Source organism: Sorex fumeus, unplaced genomic scaffold (genome assembly GCF_029834395.1).
Source record: "Sorex fumeus unplaced genomic scaffold, SorFum_2.1 ptg000064l, whole genome shotgun sequence".
Taxonomy (NCBI): domain Eukaryota; kingdom Metazoa; phylum Chordata; class Mammalia; order Eulipotyphla; family Soricidae; genus Sorex; species Sorex fumeus.
Window position 1 is genome coordinate 6,599,794 of NW_026606121.1, and position 18,593 is coordinate 6,618,386.

Sequence of the window (18,593 nt, forward strand, 5' to 3'; positions counted from 1 at the left end):
CAGGCAGACCTGTGTGCACACATGCACATATGCACACACACATGTGCACACACACATGCACGTACACACATACACACATTAGCACATATGCGCATATTCACATGTGCAGATACACTCATTCACACATGTGCACACATGCACAGACTTTGACACGCATGCGCACACACTGACACGCGTGTACACACATACGCACTTATACACAATGTACATCCTCAGCCCCTGTGCACATTCACCTGTGCAGATACATGCATATATTCACACATGTGCACACATGCACAGACTTGCACACGCATGCACACACGCTGACACATGTGTACACACATGCGCACTTACACACGATGTACATTCCCAGACCCTGTGCTGACTTCCTGGCTGCTGTCCCCTGTCACCTCAACCCCATCTCCTAGGGCGGCCCAGTGCTGGCCCAGAAGGGTCCCAGGAGAGAGCCTGCAGGGGCTGAGCTGGCCCGTGCTGGGCCTGAGGGTGGGCGTGGGCTCCTGGTGCACTGTGGCGGCAGGCTGTGTCATCGGTGCCGTCTGGAGCAGGGAGCACTTTGCCCCAAGCCTCATCAGCACTCCTGAGAACCAGGCTGCACACAGACACGAGGAGCAAAGTGGCAGGAGGAAGCAAGTTCCGGGCCATTCCAGGAACAATCGGGAACCCTGTCCTAATTCCCTGTCAGGATTCATGTGGCAGCTTCTAGGGACCTGTGTCGCTGGTCACTTGGCGGATTCTTCCTGCCCCTCTCTGCCTGAGTGACTTCAGTGATGAAGGTGACTCTGGGGCTTTCGAATCCACAGTTAAAGGCGGGTGTTTCTGAAACCATCTCAGACACTCCAGACCATTCCTTAGATTCTCACAGCAGCTCTCTGGGAAGTATCTCCTCTGCAAGTTCGTCTGGAGCCTAAGAGTGTTTCCCGCCCTCTTCAGCCTTGTTAACTGTTTTCAGAAAAGCTTCTGATTGAATCTTTTAACATAAACACACTACAATTTTTTCCTTGAAGCAACAGATTTAAATAACTGGACTTAAAAAAAAAAAAAGACCCAACAAATAACACAGTCCTATGTCACTGGAGGAAAATCAACAAAATTGGGTTTCTGCTCAGTCAAAAACTATGACTTCATCTTTCCGCTTCCCCATCTCCCTGCGCGGGCTGGGAGTCTGTGCCCCGCGGGTCACCGCCTCTGTGAGCAGGAACAAAGCATCGACAGTGCCTCGTTCTGGAAGTATCATGAAGCACAATGCCCAATTCTGGGATATCTGGGGCTCCCCGAGGACGCAGCGGGGGCGCAGGGGCTCTGCTTGCAGCCTCCAGCTCTGACTGCTTTGGGTTTTGCTTTTGGGCCACACCCATGGTGCTCAGGGCTTACTCCTGACTCTGTGCTCAGGGTCACTCCGGGTGGACTGGGACCCCCTGGAGGATGCTGGAGATGGACCCAGGCCCGCTACTTACAGGAAAGGCCCCTCCCTGCTGTTCTGTCTCTCCAGCCTGGCGTCAACTTTTCCTGCAAATCCAACTCCAGCCCATGGTGTCTCGCCTGGCGTGCTCCAGCACTGTCTCCCGGCCCTCACACCAGTTTTGCTCCAGTTTACCTGGGGAAGCATTCGTCGGCTCCATGTTACGCATCTCTCACTCCTCAAGGATGCGTCACCCCGCCCCCGTCCCAAACATGTTGCCTAAAGTCCCCGCTGTGTGTCAGAAATGCTGTTGTTTCATTGAATCGCAAAGCTTGGCTGCCCTTACTCCTGGCCGGAAGCGCTGCCAGGCCAGTTACCAAGTCCAGCAGTTCCTTGGAAACAGTATCATTTGATAAAAGACTTCTGTGAATTTCTGTTCCCATGAACTCTTTCTGACATTTTAATAGAGACTAAGGGGATCTACTATCACTCAGGGGCTTTCTAGATGTTCTGCAATTAAATAAGTTGCATCAGATGCATACTAGCTCTTGCTTACAAAAAGTGCATATGTTTGTGCAAAAGGTGGGAGCAAGAGAAGAGCGGGGAGGATGCCTGCCTTGCACGCAGCTGACCCTGGTTCCACCCCTGGTATCCCATAGGTTCCTCTGAGCACAGAGCCAGGAGGAACTCCTGAGCATCGCAGGGTGTGCCCCCAAATCAGAAATAAGTAAGTCAATAAATAAATGGACCACTCACAGCCTGGGAGACGCCCAAGGGCTAAAGTGCCAGCGAAGCGGATGAGAGCTCAGGTTTGGTCCCCAGCACCGCTGGAGCACTGATCACCCCAACACTGATCAGCCACAGCCGTCACCCCACAATGAACATACAACCCCCCACTGGCGTTTGCCTTCACAGACGATGGTGATGGAGGGAGATGGGTGAAGGCCTTCGCTGGCTTCTGTGGAAGAGGGCTGTGTGGGAGAAAGTGCAGGAAGAGGCCTGCCCTGCCTGCAGCTGGCCTGGGTCCATCCCTGGCTCTGTGATCCCTGAGCCCTAAGCAAGGCTGGGTGTGGCCCAAAAACAAATATGAAGAGATAACAGCAATTACTAAACATCAAACGTTTTAGCACTTTGATCCAAAATTATGCTAATTTGATACCTATGTGTTGAGGACTGAGGGATAAAAATGTAGTCGTTCGGAAATACACTTTTACTCTGCGTGCCCAGTGAAAATACCTCCACCAGAGCACACACCCTGCGTGTCCTGAGCTCGGGGCCTTCTGGGGCTCCTGGGGTTGCTGCTAGCGCGGGAGGAGCTAAGGGCTGGAGTCTTCAGGTCCAAGGCAGCCAAGTCTGGAGTGAGTTCCTGTAAGCTTTTTTACCGGTTCCAGATCTGTCAAGACCCCTCATTCAATTACAGGGTCGCGCCCACATTCTAAAAAATAAACAAACGAGGCTGGGAAACACGCCCGCCCACGTGTCTCCTCCCCAGGCCCCTGAACACACCCGGAGCCGGAGCCGAGCCGGAAGAACAGGTCCTCCTCCTGGAGGAGGCGAAGAGCTCGCTGCCCGGGAAGCCACAGTAGCCACTGTCTGCACCATCTCAGCCACCTGCACTGGGGCAAAGTGGCACCCAGATCAGGGTCCAGGTTGTCAGAGGCGAGGCCAGCAGTGACTCCTCCCACAGGAAAAGCGATGTGGCCCCGCCCACAGGCTGGGCTCCTCCCACGGGGAGAAGACGGTCCCACCCACAGAGTTGGGCTCCACCCACAAAGGGAAGACAGACAGGCCCCTCCCACAGAGCTGGGCTCCCCTATGGGGAGGAGACAGACAGGCCCCGCCCACACGCTGGGCTCCACTCATGGGAGGAGACATTCAGGCCCCGCCCACAGACCGGGCTCCTATCAGAGGGAAGATGGACAGGCTCCGCCCACACACTGGGCTCCGCCCATGGGGAGGAGACATTCAGACCCCACCTACAGAGCTGGGCTCCTCCCACAAAGGAAAGACAGACAGGCCCCTCCCACAGAGCTGGGCTCTCCCCATGGGGAGGAGATATTCAGGCCCCGCCCACACAATGGCTCCTCCTACAGGGCGGGACTTCTGTCCCGGTGGGCGTGGCTGTCTACGGCGCAGCGTTAGGCCGGCGGGCAGGTGTTTGCCCGCACACCGCTGCCCGGGGTTCGATCCCCGCACGCCGTATGGTTCCGCTGAGCCCCACCTGGCGTGACCCCGGAGTGCTGAGCCAGGAGTAACACCTGGGCACGGCCGGGGGTGGCTCAAAACAACGCACCAAGGAAAGCAAAGAAAACTGCTGCAACTCGCGGGTGGCGCCCGGCCCAGGGCTGGGGGCGCGCAGCGCGGCGTCGGGCCCGCGGCGGGCAGAGGCCTCGGTGAGTGCGGCGGGCACGTCGGGCGGGCCCGGGTCCAGCCGCCGGCCTCCGTCCCCGGTCGGCCCCGTCGGCGGAAGGCTCGGGCGGTCCCGCCCCCCGACGTTCCAAGGTGCGGGCGGCGAGAGCGGGGCGAGGCTGGGCCGCTCCAGGAATCCTAGGGCGGGGACCGGCCATGGCGCGGACGGACGGACCCGCGGGCGGCCCGAGGGCTTCTCGGAGGGGGCGCGGGGACCCCGCGGCCGCGGGGGCGGGGCCCGGCCCGCGCTCCGGCCCCGGGTCACGTGGCGCCGCCGGCCAGCCAGGTGCGGGCGCCCGGGCCGAGCCTCCCGAGCCCCCCCCCCCGCGGGGGACAGGAAGTGGCGGGGCGGGGCCGGGGAGGGGCCGGCCGGCCGGGCGCCGAGTCCACGGCTGGCCCCGGGCGCTCGCTGGGCCCCGCGCGCGGCGCAGGTGAGCCGGGGCGCGGGGGGGCGGGGACGCGCGGGCCCCGCGCACAGGTGAGCCGGGCTGGAGGAGCGCGGGTGGGGCCGGCCGCCGGGGGACCCGGAGACCCCCATCCCGCGCCCGCCTGCGCCCGGGGCCGCCCCTAGGCCTGGCCCGGCTCTCCTGGCAGCGAGACCCCCGAGCAAGCAGGAGTCAGACCCCAAAGCGGAGTCCCGCAGACCTGTCCACCTGCCTCCTGTCCCCCTTACAGTTCGCGGGGTTGGTACCCCCTCGGCATCCAGGCAGCACAGACCCTGCCTGGGACCCGGGAGCCGCAGCCCAGGGCTGGCCTGGGGGTCTCCTGTCCCACCTCCACCTGTCTGTAGCTCCCGGGGCTGGCGGCTGTTCCGGGCCTGCCTGGGGGGCCGGGTGGGCGTCTGCGGGGGGGGGGGTGTCTCAGCCCCTTCGCCAGGGCTCCCCTGGGCTGGCGGGCAGGAGTGGGGGGGGGTGTCGGCAGTCCCTGGAGAACGGGGGTGCAGGGGCCACCTGTGTTGGCCGTCCCAGGGCTTCGTGCCCCTTTCCCCCTGAGCAACCCTGTGGGGGGCTCTGGGTCTCCGCGGGGGTGGGCTCCTACCTCTGGGTGCGGCCACCCGGAGTTACTTTCGGTTTCCAAGTGACCTGTGCCCATCTCCCAGTGTGGCCGGCCCTGGAGCGGCAGGTCTGGGTCAGGCCAGCTGGCCTGCTCACCTGCCGCTAGCCACTGAACCCTTGAGTCACTTTCTCTCTCCACTGTTGGACCCATCGGCAACCTGGGTAACAGGCGCAGGGGGCAGCCGGATGGGCAGGGTCAGTGCCCGCTCAGCACAGGGCACACCCGCTGCATCTCCCGCCGGGCGGCGGCCAGACGGAACACAGCCGGGAGGGTCTCCCACCCCATCCGGGGCAGCCCTGACTGGCGCCGCCCAGCCTGAGGGACATTTGTTCCAGAGAATTCCTTGTTGTGGGACTGCCCGTGGGTGTGAAGCAGTGAGTGGCAGCCAGAATGTCACGGGCACAGGCGGTGTCCCGGCAGAGCCAGCTGAGGGCTGCAGAGTGGTGACCTACCAAAGTGCCCTCGCTGGAGCAGTCTCGGCTGTCCAGGGGCTTCAGCAGGATGAGGGGCGGTGCACGGGGTGCTGTGGACTAGAGATGGCCAGCACAGCAGTGACCAGAAGCCCGACTGGACCGGCGGGTGGGTGCCGAGCCCACCGCCAGCTCAGGGCCCTACCAGCCCCCGAGGAGGGGAGCGGCATGTTCCGCTCTCCAGGGCCTGCCAGACCATGTGTGTGCCTACCCAGGTGTATGCATGACTCGCGCATGCTCATAGTTGTGCACATGTGTACACATCTGTATTTTCCTGCTGTGTGCATGCATATACTCCTGCCGGTTTGCTTGCCCAGGTGTGTGCATTGCTCATGTGTGCATGTATACAGACTCACCTCTGGTCACACACGTGTTCCTGCATTTATGTTCTATGCATGAACGCATTCATGTGTTCTCACCTGTCTGTTCTCACATGAGTGCAAGTATTTGTTCCTGTGTGTTGTGCCTGTGTGCTTACCTATAGCACGGGTCTAGCGTGCGCACAGACATAATGCGCTTACCCACGCGCACGTTGCTCATGTGTACACTGTGCCTACCTGTGTGCGTGGGTTCTGTGACACACGTGTTCGCGCGTGTGTGCACGCGAGTGCTCCTGTGCTGACCCTGGCCCGGGGCAGTAGCGGTCAGAGAAGCAGGGCTCCCGGTCTCTATGCTGTTAATTCACAGCCTGGGCCGCGGCACCAGACACGTTGGACAGCACAGAGATGGTCATTTGGGAGGAGGACAGGCGAGACCTTCGGGACCCCCAGGGAGGGCCTAAAACAGTCACACCTCAGGGCCAGCCAGCGTCACAGCAGGGAGCAGCCCCCGCCCTGCTAGCTCGGCCCAGCCCCACCCAGGGCCACTAGCCTATGGTGGGCCCAGAGGACACGACTGGAGTGGGACGCCGGAGGGGGCGTCTGGGGGTTGCGGGTCGTGCTGCTTAGAAATCGGAGGCAGCTGTGAGCCTGTGTGGGGGCATCAGGCAGGGGATAGTCAGAGGTGGAGGGGCTGCCAGGGGACGGCATGCTGATGACCCCTGCGCCCGGCCCAGCTGGTCTGCGCTGCACTCAGGCGGGAGGACGGCCTGGCCCATGACTCCACCCACCCGTCCCAGCTGCTGTCCCTGGTCTGTGGGTCTCGGTCTGTGGCTCACCGGACAGGTTCCCTGGTGCCTTCCGGCCCCAGCGACTTTGCCCTCTGCTGGGCGGGGCTGAGCCGCGGGCCCTGATCCACCTGGACCAAGAGCCGGGGCGTGTCAGGTGGTCAGGTGGGGGCAGAGAGGGAGAGGCAAGGCAGGAGCAAGGGATCAAGGGCTTTGTGGTGCTGGGGGCTACCCGTGGGGCAGAGCAGCCCCAGGGCAGACACCTGGATTCCGTCGTCCCAGAACCTGGTGCCCGCCACCCGCGGGTGTGGTCCAGCCTCTGCTGGACTTGGCAAACATCTGCCTCCGCCACCGGCCGAGTGTGCTGGCACCATGACAGGGGTGGGGACATAGGACCCAGTGACACCCCCGGCTGGTGGAGGCGGGCGGCGGGGGGGGGGGTGTATGGCTGCAGTCACCCTTGGCTGGTGACTCAGAACATCCCCGGAATGTGTGGGCCGCCCTTGGCGTGGGGGTGGCTGGCAGGGAGGCTCGGCCAGACACCAACGGAGCAGTGTGATGGTTGGGCCCTGCGACACAGACCCCAAGGGGCAGTCACTGTCCAAGGGCTGGGCACCTCCTTCCTGCAACACTGCCCACTGCTGGGTCTAGCCCACCCCGGCTGCCAGAGAGTGGGTCCGGGAGGGAGTGCTTGCTCATAGAAGACTGTTTGGGAGAGACTTAAAGGGCAGCTTCCAGAGCCCCAAGACCCCCAAGTGTCTTCCCCCTCCCCCACTCTGAACTCAGCTGGTGGGAGGGTGTGAACTTTCATGGAGCAGGGTAGTGAGGGGGGAATGGGGGACCCAACTAGGAAGGCCAAGGGTGTGTGGGGCACTGCCCTCACGGGGAAGCCTGGGCACTCTCGGGTGGCTGTCACCCTGGCCTGAGTCCCTGCAGCCCCACATACTGTCCCCAAGGTCTTGTCCCAGTGCTCAGAGCAGCCTTATTCTGGAGAGGGCTGTTGGGGAGTGCCGTCCACGGGAGGCACCCAAGCTGCCTAAGGAGGGTGGGGCTGCAAGGATGGGGAGGTGGGAGAGTGGGACACCCGCCACCTCCCCTCAGGCTCTCGTGCCCACCCATCCTGCTTCAGGCCTGTCCCTGGAAGACCATTATGACCCATGCAGGCTGGCCAGGAGAAAGGGGCCGGCAGATGCTGACCCCAGCAGGGTGAGCCCGGCCAGAAGCCGAGCTACCCTCTGAGGAGGGCAGTTGCCCCATCCTGAGGCCTCTCCCTTCCCCCCCCCCCCCAGGACCGGCGCCCAGTATGGCTCAGAAATGTTCCAACAGCCCCCTGGAGGAGGGCTTCCCCGAATACCGCTTCCACTCAGAGCTGCGGCTGGACGCCAAGGGCCACCCCGTGCCCGCACTCCCGATGGTGCGGAGCACCCTGAGCATCCGGATCGGCCCCGCCAACTCCTCGCCGACGGGGCCCCCAGAGGCCGCGGGGACCGGCCCCGTGATCCTGAGCACAGAGAGCCCCGCGGCCCTGAAGATGGGCACCCAGCAGTTGATCCCCAAGGGCCTGGCCGCGTCCAGCAGGACTAAGACCCCCGCCCGCCACCAGAGCTTCGGTGCAGCGGTGCTCAGCAAGGAGGCTGCACGCAGGGAGCCCCTGCTCCAGCCGCCACCCAGCTCCCTGGACGACATGGACGTGGACGTGAGCTCCGGGGGAGCCCTGCGCCGCAATCTGCGGAACCAGAGCTACCGGGCAGCCATGAAGGGCCTGGGGGGCCCTCGCGGCGAGGAGGACCCCAGCCTGATGACCCCTAAGCTTCAGGCCTTGGCTGAGGAACCCTGCCAGCCAGCGCGGAGCGTGGCCAAAAGCAAGGTGGGCGGGGCTGCTTCCGGGGCGGGGCTTCCTGGGGGCCGTGTCGGGGGCGGGGCTTCCTGGGGCGGGTCCAGGGGTGTGGGGGCGGGGCTTCCTTGGGTGGTTTTCTGGGGTATGTCGGGGCGGAGCTTCCTTTGGTGCTTCCAGAGCTGTGTTGGGGCAGGGCTTGCTGGGGGCGGGGCTTCCTTGGGCGGGTCCAGGGGTGTGGGGGCGGGGCTTCCTTGGGTGGTTTTCCGGGGTATGTCGGGGCGGAGCTTCCTTTGGTGCTTCCAGAGCTGTGTTGGGGCAGGGCTTGCTGGGGGCGGGGCTTCCTTGGGCGGGTCCAGGGGTGTGGGGGCGGGGCTTCCTTGGGTGGTTTTCCGGGGTATGTCGGGGCGGAGCTTCCTTTGGTGCTTCCAGAGCTGTGTTGGGGCAGGGCTTGCCGGGGGCGGGGCTTCCTTGGGCGGGTCTGGGAGTGTGTCGGGGCGGGGCTTGTCTCTGGGCGAGGCCAGCCCGATAGACGTGGCCTTGGTGGCAGGGCCAAACCCGGTCTCTGTGAGGATAGGGCGACTGACCCCAAGCCAGCCGGGGGCTGGGATGCGGTGGGCACACCAGGGCCGCTCCCCTTGCCCTGGGCGCTCTGGCCAGGCAGCGTGGAGCTGGAAGCCCCCTCACTGGCCTCCGTGGCCCGGCCAGTGAGGGCCTTGCGACCCGAAGCCTGAGTCTGCCCAGGTCAAGTTCAGTCCCCCCACGGCCGGCCCAGCTCCCCCTGTCGCACACCCACCAACTGCGGCTGCCTGAGACCTTCCGATGGGGCAGGGGTGTTCCCGAGCACTGAGCAGGGCTGTGTGGGTGCCACCGGCAGAGGAGCCCCCGGAACAGGCGAGCCCCGGGTGGAACCTGGAGGCAGGGCAGGGCCCCACATTCCAGACCAGCAAGGGAGTTCTCAGGCCCTGACTCGTCCTGGGCACCAGCGCTGGGAAGCCAGGAGGGGAGGGCGGCCTCGACAAGGAGGTTCCCAAGGAACGGGCCAGCGTGTGGACCCCCAGGCCAGCCTGCCCCCTGCACCTCTGCAACAGGCACAGCTGTCTGCCCCTTATCTGTGCCTCACTGGGACTGGGCTCATTCACCCCCTCCTGCCTCTCTACCCTTCTGGGGGGCTCTCTGTGCCCCCTTGACTCGCTTCTCCCTGTTGAAGTGCTCACCCCTACTGCCTTCTCCAGGAAGCCCCTCTGGGATCATTTGTCTCTGTTGCCTTCCCTGTCTGTCCCGAGTCCCTTGCTGCACCCTTGTCCTTCATCCCTGGTGGGACAGACACTCATGGAGCCCAGCGAGCAGAGTGGCTGCAGGACCCGTGGGCCTGTCCTGCTGCTGACTGGCTGCGTGGCTCTGTCTCCCCTTGCAGAAGACTCTCGGGCGGAAGCGCGCGAACAAGGGCTCCTTCAAGGACGGTGAGTGGCACAGGGCCACCAGGCTGGGCTCCTCGGCGTCTGCCAGGTGGAGAGGAGGGCCCAGGGGTCTGCCTGGCGGGGAGGAGGGTCCCAGGTTCTCTCAGGCAGGGAGGAGGGTCCTGAGGCATATGCTGACCTGACCCCCCCCCCCCCCAGGGACTGAGGTCCGGTGGTGCTCTGAGGGATCTAGAAAGCTCTGGAAAGTTCCCTGTTTTGGTCCAACCAGACTCGGGACAGGGTGCTGAGTGGCCGGGGCTGACAGTCCAGCCAGGGAGGCGCTTGGACTGTGGCCTGACTGGGTTCCTGGCCAGGGAGTCAGATTCTGGGGTTCAGCAGGGCTGGGGAGGGCCCCGAGAGGGCACTCTGGGGGCGGGGGTGCCCACAGGACTGGCACGGCTAAGGGCCTGCACTGGCAGGTCCCCCTCTCCCCTGGTGAGCCCCTTGCCTCTGACAGGACAGTGTGGGGGTGGTAGGTGGGACAGAGACGCTGAGTGGGACCATCTGGGCTGGCCAGGAGCAAGAGGGTACTCCCCAGCCCACGTGGTCTGTGCCCACTGCCCCCCCAGACTCCCCCACTCAGGACACAGTTGGTCAGTGCCAGTCTGAAGCTGGCATGTGCCCTCTGGGGCAGCCGGCTCAGGACCCCGGTGACGGACCTCTCTCCCCAGACCCTCGCTTCTACCAGGAGATCCGGGAGCGCGGCCTGAACACCAGCCACGAGTCGGACGACGACCTCCCGGCTGAGCCCTGCAGCCCTGGCGGGGCCCGCAAGGTGGACACCCCCATCGTGGTCAAGACCCACCGGCCCCCGCAGCTCACCTGGAGCCAGCTCCCAGAGGTAGAAATGTTCCAGGAGGGCCCTGAGAGCCGGCGTCCCCACCGCCACTCCTGCCCTCTCAGGTCCTGGCCCCGGCTCGGTCGTGGCTGCACAGGGACATGGTCAGGGGGCGTGGGCACTAGACCCTGACTCACCCGCACCCATGGGTGACAGGCTGGGACCCCCCACCCCGTCCAGCCTTCCCTCTGTGCCCTGCCCCTGCCTTCCCTCTGCGCCCCCACCTCCCCTCTGACCCCTAGAGCTGGGTTGGCAGGGCCCCTCTGCCCCACCTTCTCCCCACCCTTCCCTGGCAGCGGTCAGGGCCAGGGGACAGGTCTGCGCTGACCCCACTGTGCCCCCAGGTGGTGGAGTTGGGCATCCTGGACCAGCTGTCCGCCGAGGAGCGCAAGAGGCAGGAGGTGAGGGCTGGGTTGTGGCTGACATGGCGGGTGGGGGTCGTCCACGGCACGGCCCTGCCCAGAACCAGAGTAGCCAGGATAGCCAGAGTGGCCCTTGGCTGGCTCCAGCCCTGCAGCTGGCCCTCGCGACAGCCAGCCTGGCCGGGAGCCTTGTGCCTGGCCTCGCGGGGCTGGGCTTCGTGTCCAGGGCACCCCCGACACCACTGTGCACAGGGGACACAGTCCCGCTGACCCCGCGGCCACCATGGCCATGATGCTGCACTGACCCCGCAGCCACCATGGCCATGATGCTGCACTGACCCCGCTAGCCATCATGGACCCGATGCCGCTGTCCCCACTGGCCGCCATGGACACAGTGCCGCTGTCCCCGCAGGCCATCTTCGAGATCCTCACGTCGGAGTTCTCGTACCAGCACAGCCTGGGCATCCTGGTGGCCGAGTTCCTGCAGTCCCCGCAGCTGCGGGCCGCTGTCTCGCCCACGGACTTCCACCACCTCTTCTCCAACATCCTGGACGTGCAGCGCGCCAGCCAGCGGTGGGTCTGGGCAACAGTGCCCAGGAGGCACTCCGGGGGCCGGGTGTTGGGTGTCTGGATGACGGGGTCTCAGGATGCCAAGGTCGTGGGGTGCTAGGTCAAGTTCTGGGGTCCAGGGCTGGGGTGTCAGGGTGCTGGGCTCTGCTGTCAGGCCACTGTGGGGCAGGGGCAGGCAGCTGGCCTGGTCACAGGGGTGGGACCATGGGGGTGGGGTCACGGGGCAGGGATCATGGGACAGGGGGCAGGGTGGGGCTGCCCATCTTTGCAGGATTCTGTGCAGGGGTGACCCTTGAGGCCCTCCGGCACCTCCAGCCTCCACCACACCATAGCCCTTCAGCCCCCCAGCTATGGTGACCAGGCCTGGTCACTCCCCGGCGGGTGGGCAGGTAGCTCTGTCCCCTCTGAGGAATACCCCCCACTCTACCCTGTAGGACTCAGGGGTTCTGGGGACAGCCCTGTCCCTCCTCTCGGCAGAGCCCAACAGAGAGTAGGCGTCCAGTACTCACTTCAGGGGACCCCGGGCCCAACCTGGTCTGTCAGGCGGAGAGGCCAGTAGCAGTCACACCCCCAGCATCAGGTCCTGGTGCCCAAGTTCAGTGACAGGAAGTCAGCCCAGGCTGGGGAGCCAAGCCTTGCCTGGGACCCATGACTGCTGCGTGACCGCTGCGTGCCACCCGGTCTTCCCAGGATCCTTCTGTGTGTGTGCACAAGTGTGAGTGTGCTCTTGTGTGTGATGTGGGTGCATGGGTGTGTGTGTGTATGCACTTACGTGTGTATTGTGCATGCATGTGTCTCTGGACTTGTGCTTTGTGCATATATGTGCATGCATACGCTTCCATAATGCACGTTGTGTGTTCATGTGTGTGCATGTCTGTGGCACATGTGTTGTATATATCTGGTGTGTGCATGGTGCCTATGTACTTGTGTGTTTCTGATGCCTGTAAGTGCTTGGTACTTGAATGTGTGCATGCGTGTGTCTGTGGGTTCATGCCTGCACATATGCCTTTTGGTACTCACATACGTGCACATGTCCATGTGGTATATGAACGTATCTGGTGTGTGCCTGTGTGTGTTTGGTTGCATTTGTATGTGTGGTGTGTTCATGCATGTGTATGTGGTGTGCGCTGCATGGTGTGCATGTATGTGTATCTGGTGTGCCATGTATATCTGCCATGTTTGCATCTGTGTCACCTGTATGTGTGTACATGATATGTATGTGTATCTGCCATGTTTGCATCTGTGTGGCATGTATGTGTGTATCTGGTATGTGTTTGCATCTGTGCAACGTGTTTGCGTGCAGCTGACTTGTTTGCATCTGTGGCATGTTTTTGTGTGTAGATGATCTGTTTGCATCTGTGCAACATCTTTGCGTGTAACTGGCCTGTCATGTTTCATCAGTGGCATGTGTGTGCATGTAGCTGGTGTGTCATGTTTGCCTCTGTGTGATGTGTGTAGCTGGCATGTCATGTTTGCCTCTGTACGGCATGTATGTGCATGTAGCTGGCGTGTGCACGCCTGTGCACGTGTCTGTGTGCCCCGCAGGTTCTTCGAGGCCCTGGAGCAGCGCCACAAGGAGCAGGTGTGTGTGGAGGACATCAGTGACATCCTGGAAGAGCACGCGGAGCACCACTTCCACCCTTATGTCTTCTACTGCGCCAACGAGGTCTACCAGCAGAGGGTGCTGCAGAAGCTGATGTGAGCGCTGCCTGGACCGCGCCCCCACTAAGCCCCAGCCTGTGTCCTGCATCCCGCCCACACCCCCCGCTGAGCCCCAGCCTGTGTCCTCAGTCCTATCCGCCCCCCACTGAGCCCCAGGCCTGTGTCCCCGGGTCCCCCACTGAGCCCCAGCCTGTATCCCCCGGTCCGCCTGCCCTTACCCCCCGCTGACCCCCGGTTTGTGTCCCTGGGTGCCGTCCGCCCGCTGAGCCCGGCCTGTGTCCTGGCAGGAGCAACAACGTGGCCTTCCGCGATGTGCTGCGGGAGACGGAGCGGCGGCCCGCGTGTGGGGGGCTCCCCCTGATCTCCTTCCTTATCCTCCCCATGCAGCGCGTGACGCGGCTGCCGCTACTCACGGACGTGAGTACCCCCCCCAGCTGGCCCGCCCACCCGGGCGCTCGGAGCCTCCCCTCTGCTCTGTTCTCACCTCTGGACCCCTTGGGATATTTTGGGGGGCACCGGGGGCTCATTCACGCCAGTAAGTGGCAGCTGGGTCCCCTGTAGCACATGGCCGTCACGGCCCCTTGGCACCCGGGCTGTGGCTCTGGTGCGGCCCCCACCACTGCCCCAGGGTCGGAGATAGATTTGGGGGCCCCGGGGGGAAGGGCACACGTGCATGTACCCATGTACACACCAGCATGCAGTACACACGTGTGTACAGGCACCAGGCTGCGCACACGTGTGCACTGCGCAGCACACGCGGGACCAACGGGCAGGAGCCCAGAAGGCCCCAGGGCACTCGTGCCCAGCGCTGGCCCTGCTGGCCCGGCCGGGTGGGCAGAACAAAGACCAGACTGCAGAGCGTCCCCCAGGCCCCTCCAGCCAGCACGTCTGCGAGTGGCCGCCCCGGCTCCTGCTGCTGAGCCCACGGCTCCATCTGGGGCTGCCTGGGGGGATGGGCCCAGTGTGGGTGCTGGGGCCCTTCTGAGCTACAGCCCTCAGCCCTGGGCCAAGCCTTCTCTGGTGTTCTCTGCAGACTCTCTGCCTCAAGTCTCAGGGACACCCAGAGAGGTACAAGGCCGCCAGCCGAGCCCTCAAGGCCATCAGCAAGGTGAGACCGGGCGGCAGGGGAAGCTCTGAGGTCCTTCCCCACCGCATATGGGCTGCGCACTCAGCCTGCCTCACCCCTGCAGCTGGTGAAGAAGTGTAACGAGGGGGCCCACAAGATGGAGCGCGCGGAGCTCATGTACAGACTGTCTACACAGCTGGACTTCAGCAAAGTCAAGGTAGCTCGACCAGCAGCCACCCAAGTCCCCTGGGCTGCAGGGCAGAGGGTGGGCTGGCCCGGGCCAGGAGTCCTGCCCATACTGAGAGCAGGGATGGAGCAGGCTGGGGAGGGCTGAGTTGTGAGCTGAGAGGCAGGGCTGGGGCGGGCTGAGGCAGGCTGGGGAGGGCTGAGTTGTGAGCTGAGAGGCAGGGCTAGGGCGGGCTGAGCTGTGGGCTGAGGCAGGGCTGGGGCGGGCTGAACTGCGGGCTGAGGCAGGGCTGGGGCGGGCTGAGCTGTGGGCTGAGGTAGGGCTGGGGCGGGCTGAGCCATGGGCTGAGCTGTGGGCTGGGGTGAGCTGAGCTGTGGGCTGGGGCAGGGCTGGGGCGGGCTGAGCTGCAGGGCTGGGGCAGGCTGAGCCATGGGCTGAGTTGTGGGCTGAGGTGAGCTGAGCTGTGGGCTGGGGCAGGCTGAGCTGTGGGCTGACGCAGGGCTGGGGCGGGCTGAGCTGTGGGCTGGCCCCTGTGAGCGTGTGACTGTTGGTACCCTGGGCTGACGGGGCAGGCCCCATGTGGAGAGGGGACCAGGCTCTAGGTGGGCCATGGGGGCTTCCTGGAAGAGGTTCCAGGTGAGGGTTAGAGTAGATGGGGGGACTTTCGGGAGGAGGTGTCAGGGTGAAACCTGCAGTCTTCTCTGGGCCTCACGCTTCAAGTGTGATGGTGCCTGGGGTGGGGGGGCTTCAGGTGGGACAGCTGTCGGGGCTCTGGCAGAGACGCTGCCACCTGCTGGCACCCCTGCCCCAAGGGTGCTGGGCCAGGCCAGGCTCCAGGCAGCTGCGCCCGAGGGCCCTGTGAGGCACAGCCCACCCACCTCACCGTGTCCGCCCGCAGTCCCTCCCGCTGATCTCGGCGTCCCGCTGGCTTCGGCGGCGCGGGGAACTGCTGCTGGTGGAGGACGCTGGGCTCTTCCGGAAGCTGGGCAGCCGGCCGACCGCCTACCTGTTCCTTTTCAATGATGTGCTGGTGCTCACCAAGAAGAAGAGGTGTGCTCTGCCCGGGGCCCATGCACCTCTGTCACTCAGCCCAGTCTGTCTGGCCACTCAGTCCTGTGTCCATCTGTCCACTGCGGCCCCTGTGCCTGTGTCTGTCTGTCCACTGCGGCCCCTGTGCCTGTGTCTGTCTGTCCACTGCAGCCCCTGTACCCGTCTGTGCACTGCGACCTGTGTCCCTGCCCACTGTGTCTCTGTGGCCATGTGCCCACCACGGCCCCTCTGCCCATGTCTGTCCACAGCGAGGAGAGCTTCCTGGTGCAGGACTATGCGCAGGTAGACGAGATCTCGGTGCAGAGGCTGGAGCCGGGGGAGGCGGCCCTCCCAGGGGGCGGCAGCCGCAGCTCGTCAGTGCCCTACCCCTTCCGGCTGACCCTGCAGTGCAACAGTGAGGGCCGGCGGGAGAGCTTCCTGCTGGCCGCAGAATCTGCGTGAGTAGGGGGGATGCGGGGTGGGGGTGCGGGCACTGGGAAACATCGCCTGTATGGAGAGCGGCCAGGTGCAGCACTGACCCCATCTGTCCCCAGGAGCGACCGGGCCCGGTGGATCACGGCTCTCAGCCCGAGGGAGAAGCAGGGGTCCCCCAACAAAGGAGGTGAGGCCCGGCGGGTCTGCATCATGCCCACTCCCCCCCCATCCTGGCTGTGACACGGGGCCCTGCCCTGGGGGGCACTGGGAGGGACCAGCTGGCTGAGTCCTGTCACTGTGTCCCCAGACCTGCTGCAGGTGGAGGTGACCAGGGCCTACCTGGCCAAGCAGGTGGACGAGATCAGCCTGCAGCAGGCAGACGTGGTGCTCGTCCTGGAGCAGGAGGATGGTGAGCCGGGGCCAGGCATGGGCGGTGTGCCCGGGAATGGGGGCGCAGGGCAGGGACACGGGGCTCGTGCACCCGTGCTCAGGCCCCATGCTCCCAGGGTGGCTGTACGGGGAGCGTCTGCGGGACGGCGAGACGGGCTGGTTCCCAGAGGACGTGGCCTGCAGCATCACCAGCCGTGTGGCCGTGGAGGACAATGTACGCCGGATGGCCAGGCTGCGTCTGGAGACGGATGTGTAGGCACCCGGCCTGGGTGCACCTTCCAGCCCCCCCTGGAGCACTCTTCAGCCCTTCTGGGAGCACCCTCCAGCCCTTCTGGGAGCACTCCAGTTCGGCCTTGGGAGCACCCTCAAGCCCCCCTGGGAGCACTCTCCGGCCCTTCTGGGACCACACTCCAGCCCTTCTGGGACCACTCCTGTTTGGCCTTGGGAACAACCTCCAGCTCTGCCCCCAGGAGAACTCTCCAGATCAGCTCCCAGGGCATCAGCAGCACCCCCAGGCCAAGACCTCGGGGAGTGCTATGAGACCGATTCCTCTGCTCCAGTGACTGCCCCGCCCCGGTAGCTGATGGGGGCTGGCCCTGGGGGACTGTCTAGGGAAACCCCGTGCCCCGAGTGGAACTGAGACTGTGACCTCAACATTTCTAGAACATTAAAACATTCCTCGCACACGTGGGGTCTCTGGCAGCTCAGCCCGTGTGCAGTCACTACAGCCCATCCCTGCACTTCTTGTGCAGACACTTAGGGTGCCACCATCCTGGTGCTGTGTGGTCACTTTGGGGTGTCCTGTCCCTCCCAGGATGGGCCAGGACCAGGATGCAGCTGCCCAAGGGGAGGGGCGGGGGCCCAGATACCACTGCTGTGTCCCAGGGGACCCCAAAGGTGAGCCCCACCGCTGGGCCCTACCCCAACTGACCTAGGTCAGAGATAGTCAGGGCTGCCCTGTCCCTGGGGGGGCCTCAGTTGGGGCTTGGGCTGCACTACCACGTGATCTTGGCCTGATGCAGCTGGCCGGGCATGTGGTGTGTGTGCACGGGGTCGCTTCTGACCAGCTGGACACCGGGCATTCTCTGTGTCGGCCCAGATACCGACAGTGGTTGTCCCCACTGTGCCTGCTCCGACGCCCTGTCACTGGAACTGAGGGTCTGGGGGGTCACACCCTCACCCTTGCCCTCCACTCTGTGACCCTGAGCAGGGGACATCCGCGGCTGGACTTCAGCCGTTCTACTCAAGCCAGGAGTGGGCACCCCTAACCTGGAGGGGGTCGCACCCCTTCCCCACTGAGGTGCCTCCTCAGGAATGGGCGGAGTCACCCCCAGGCCTGTGCCCACTGGGGTTGGGCAGAGCAAGGTGCCAGCCCTGGCTTTGGCACAGTGAGCGGGTCTGTGTTTGGCCCCTCCCCAGGCTCACGCCTCACCCTGCCTCCATCCGGGCCTTGGGCGCCTTGTGGGCACCGCAGATGCCACTGCCACATGGACAAGTCACTCTGCCGCCCCCTAGTGGGCGCCGAGTCGGCCCCATATCCGAGTCTGGGCTGTAGCCTGGACAGCACAGGTGCCAACCGCTCTGCCCCCTTCCACCCACCCACATCTCCGGGGGCTCATCCTGGTCCTGTCCCCCGAGTGTCAGGGCCTTCTCGCTGTCGTCCCCACCACCCCTAGTCGGGCAGGGCTCCTGGCGCCCCTGTCTGGCAGGCGAAGACCCCCTGTCTCCCTTGGGAAGGGCCCCCTAAGAGCAGGAAGGAGCCCATGGCTGGGTAGGCGCAGCCCACCCCTGCTCTCACTGTTCTGGGGTTCAGCAGACCATGGCCAGTCCTAGGGGCTGAGTCGATGCCCTCTGCAGCTCTGGGAATTCTGCATCAGCACTAGAGGCAGAGTGACAGAGGCACACCGGCTTCTGGCAACAGGTTCTCTAGGGAATCTTATAGAATGACTGACCCATCCAAGGCAGATCAGGGTGGCTGTCCAGCTGCCGTCTCGCTTCTCTTTGCTCTGGTTCTGGCACTTTACATTTGTCCAAGACGGAACTCTGGTGTCTGCGGTCCTGCTCCCTGAGTCACAGTGAACTTCCTGTGTGTTTGTCCTGGGTGTGTGACCTTCCTGTGTGTGTGTCTGGGCCACACCCAGCCGTGCTCGGGGCTTATCCTAGGCCTGCTCAGCGGTCACTCCTGGGGGGCCCCTTGGTGTTGCAGGGACTCCAGCCCAGTGAGCCTCGTAGCAGGAAAGCATCCTGCCCACCCACTGTCCTGCCCGCTGCCCTCAACTGGCTGCCAGCTCCACATGTTCCTCCTCTGTCAGCATCCTTAG

The 18,593-nt window shown here is 64.2% G+C and overlaps 1 protein-coding gene across 1 annotated transcript; it reads left to right on the forward strand.

The window, feature by feature from the left end:
- The first annotated feature begins 4,169 nt into the window (after positions 1-4,169).
- On the forward strand, positions 4,170-16,769 carry ARHGEF16 (Rho guanine nucleotide exchange factor 16). The gene is made up of 15 exons (XM_056128412.1): positions 4,170-4,239; positions 7,729-8,306; positions 9,691-9,736; positions 10,405-10,574; positions 10,916-10,972; positions 11,346-11,506; positions 13,049-13,201; positions 13,453-13,582; positions 14,199-14,273; positions 14,356-14,448; positions 15,317-15,468; positions 15,717-15,905; positions 16,002-16,069; positions 16,190-16,291; positions 16,389-16,769. The coding sequence occupies exons 2-15, from the start codon at positions 7,743-7,745 to the stop codon at positions 16,526-16,528; spliced, it is 2,100 nt and encodes a 699-aa protein (XP_055984387.1). The 5' UTR covers positions 4,170-4,239; positions 7,729-7,742; the 3' UTR covers positions 16,529-16,769.
- The last annotated feature ends 1,824 nt before the right edge of the window (positions 16,770-18,593 follow it).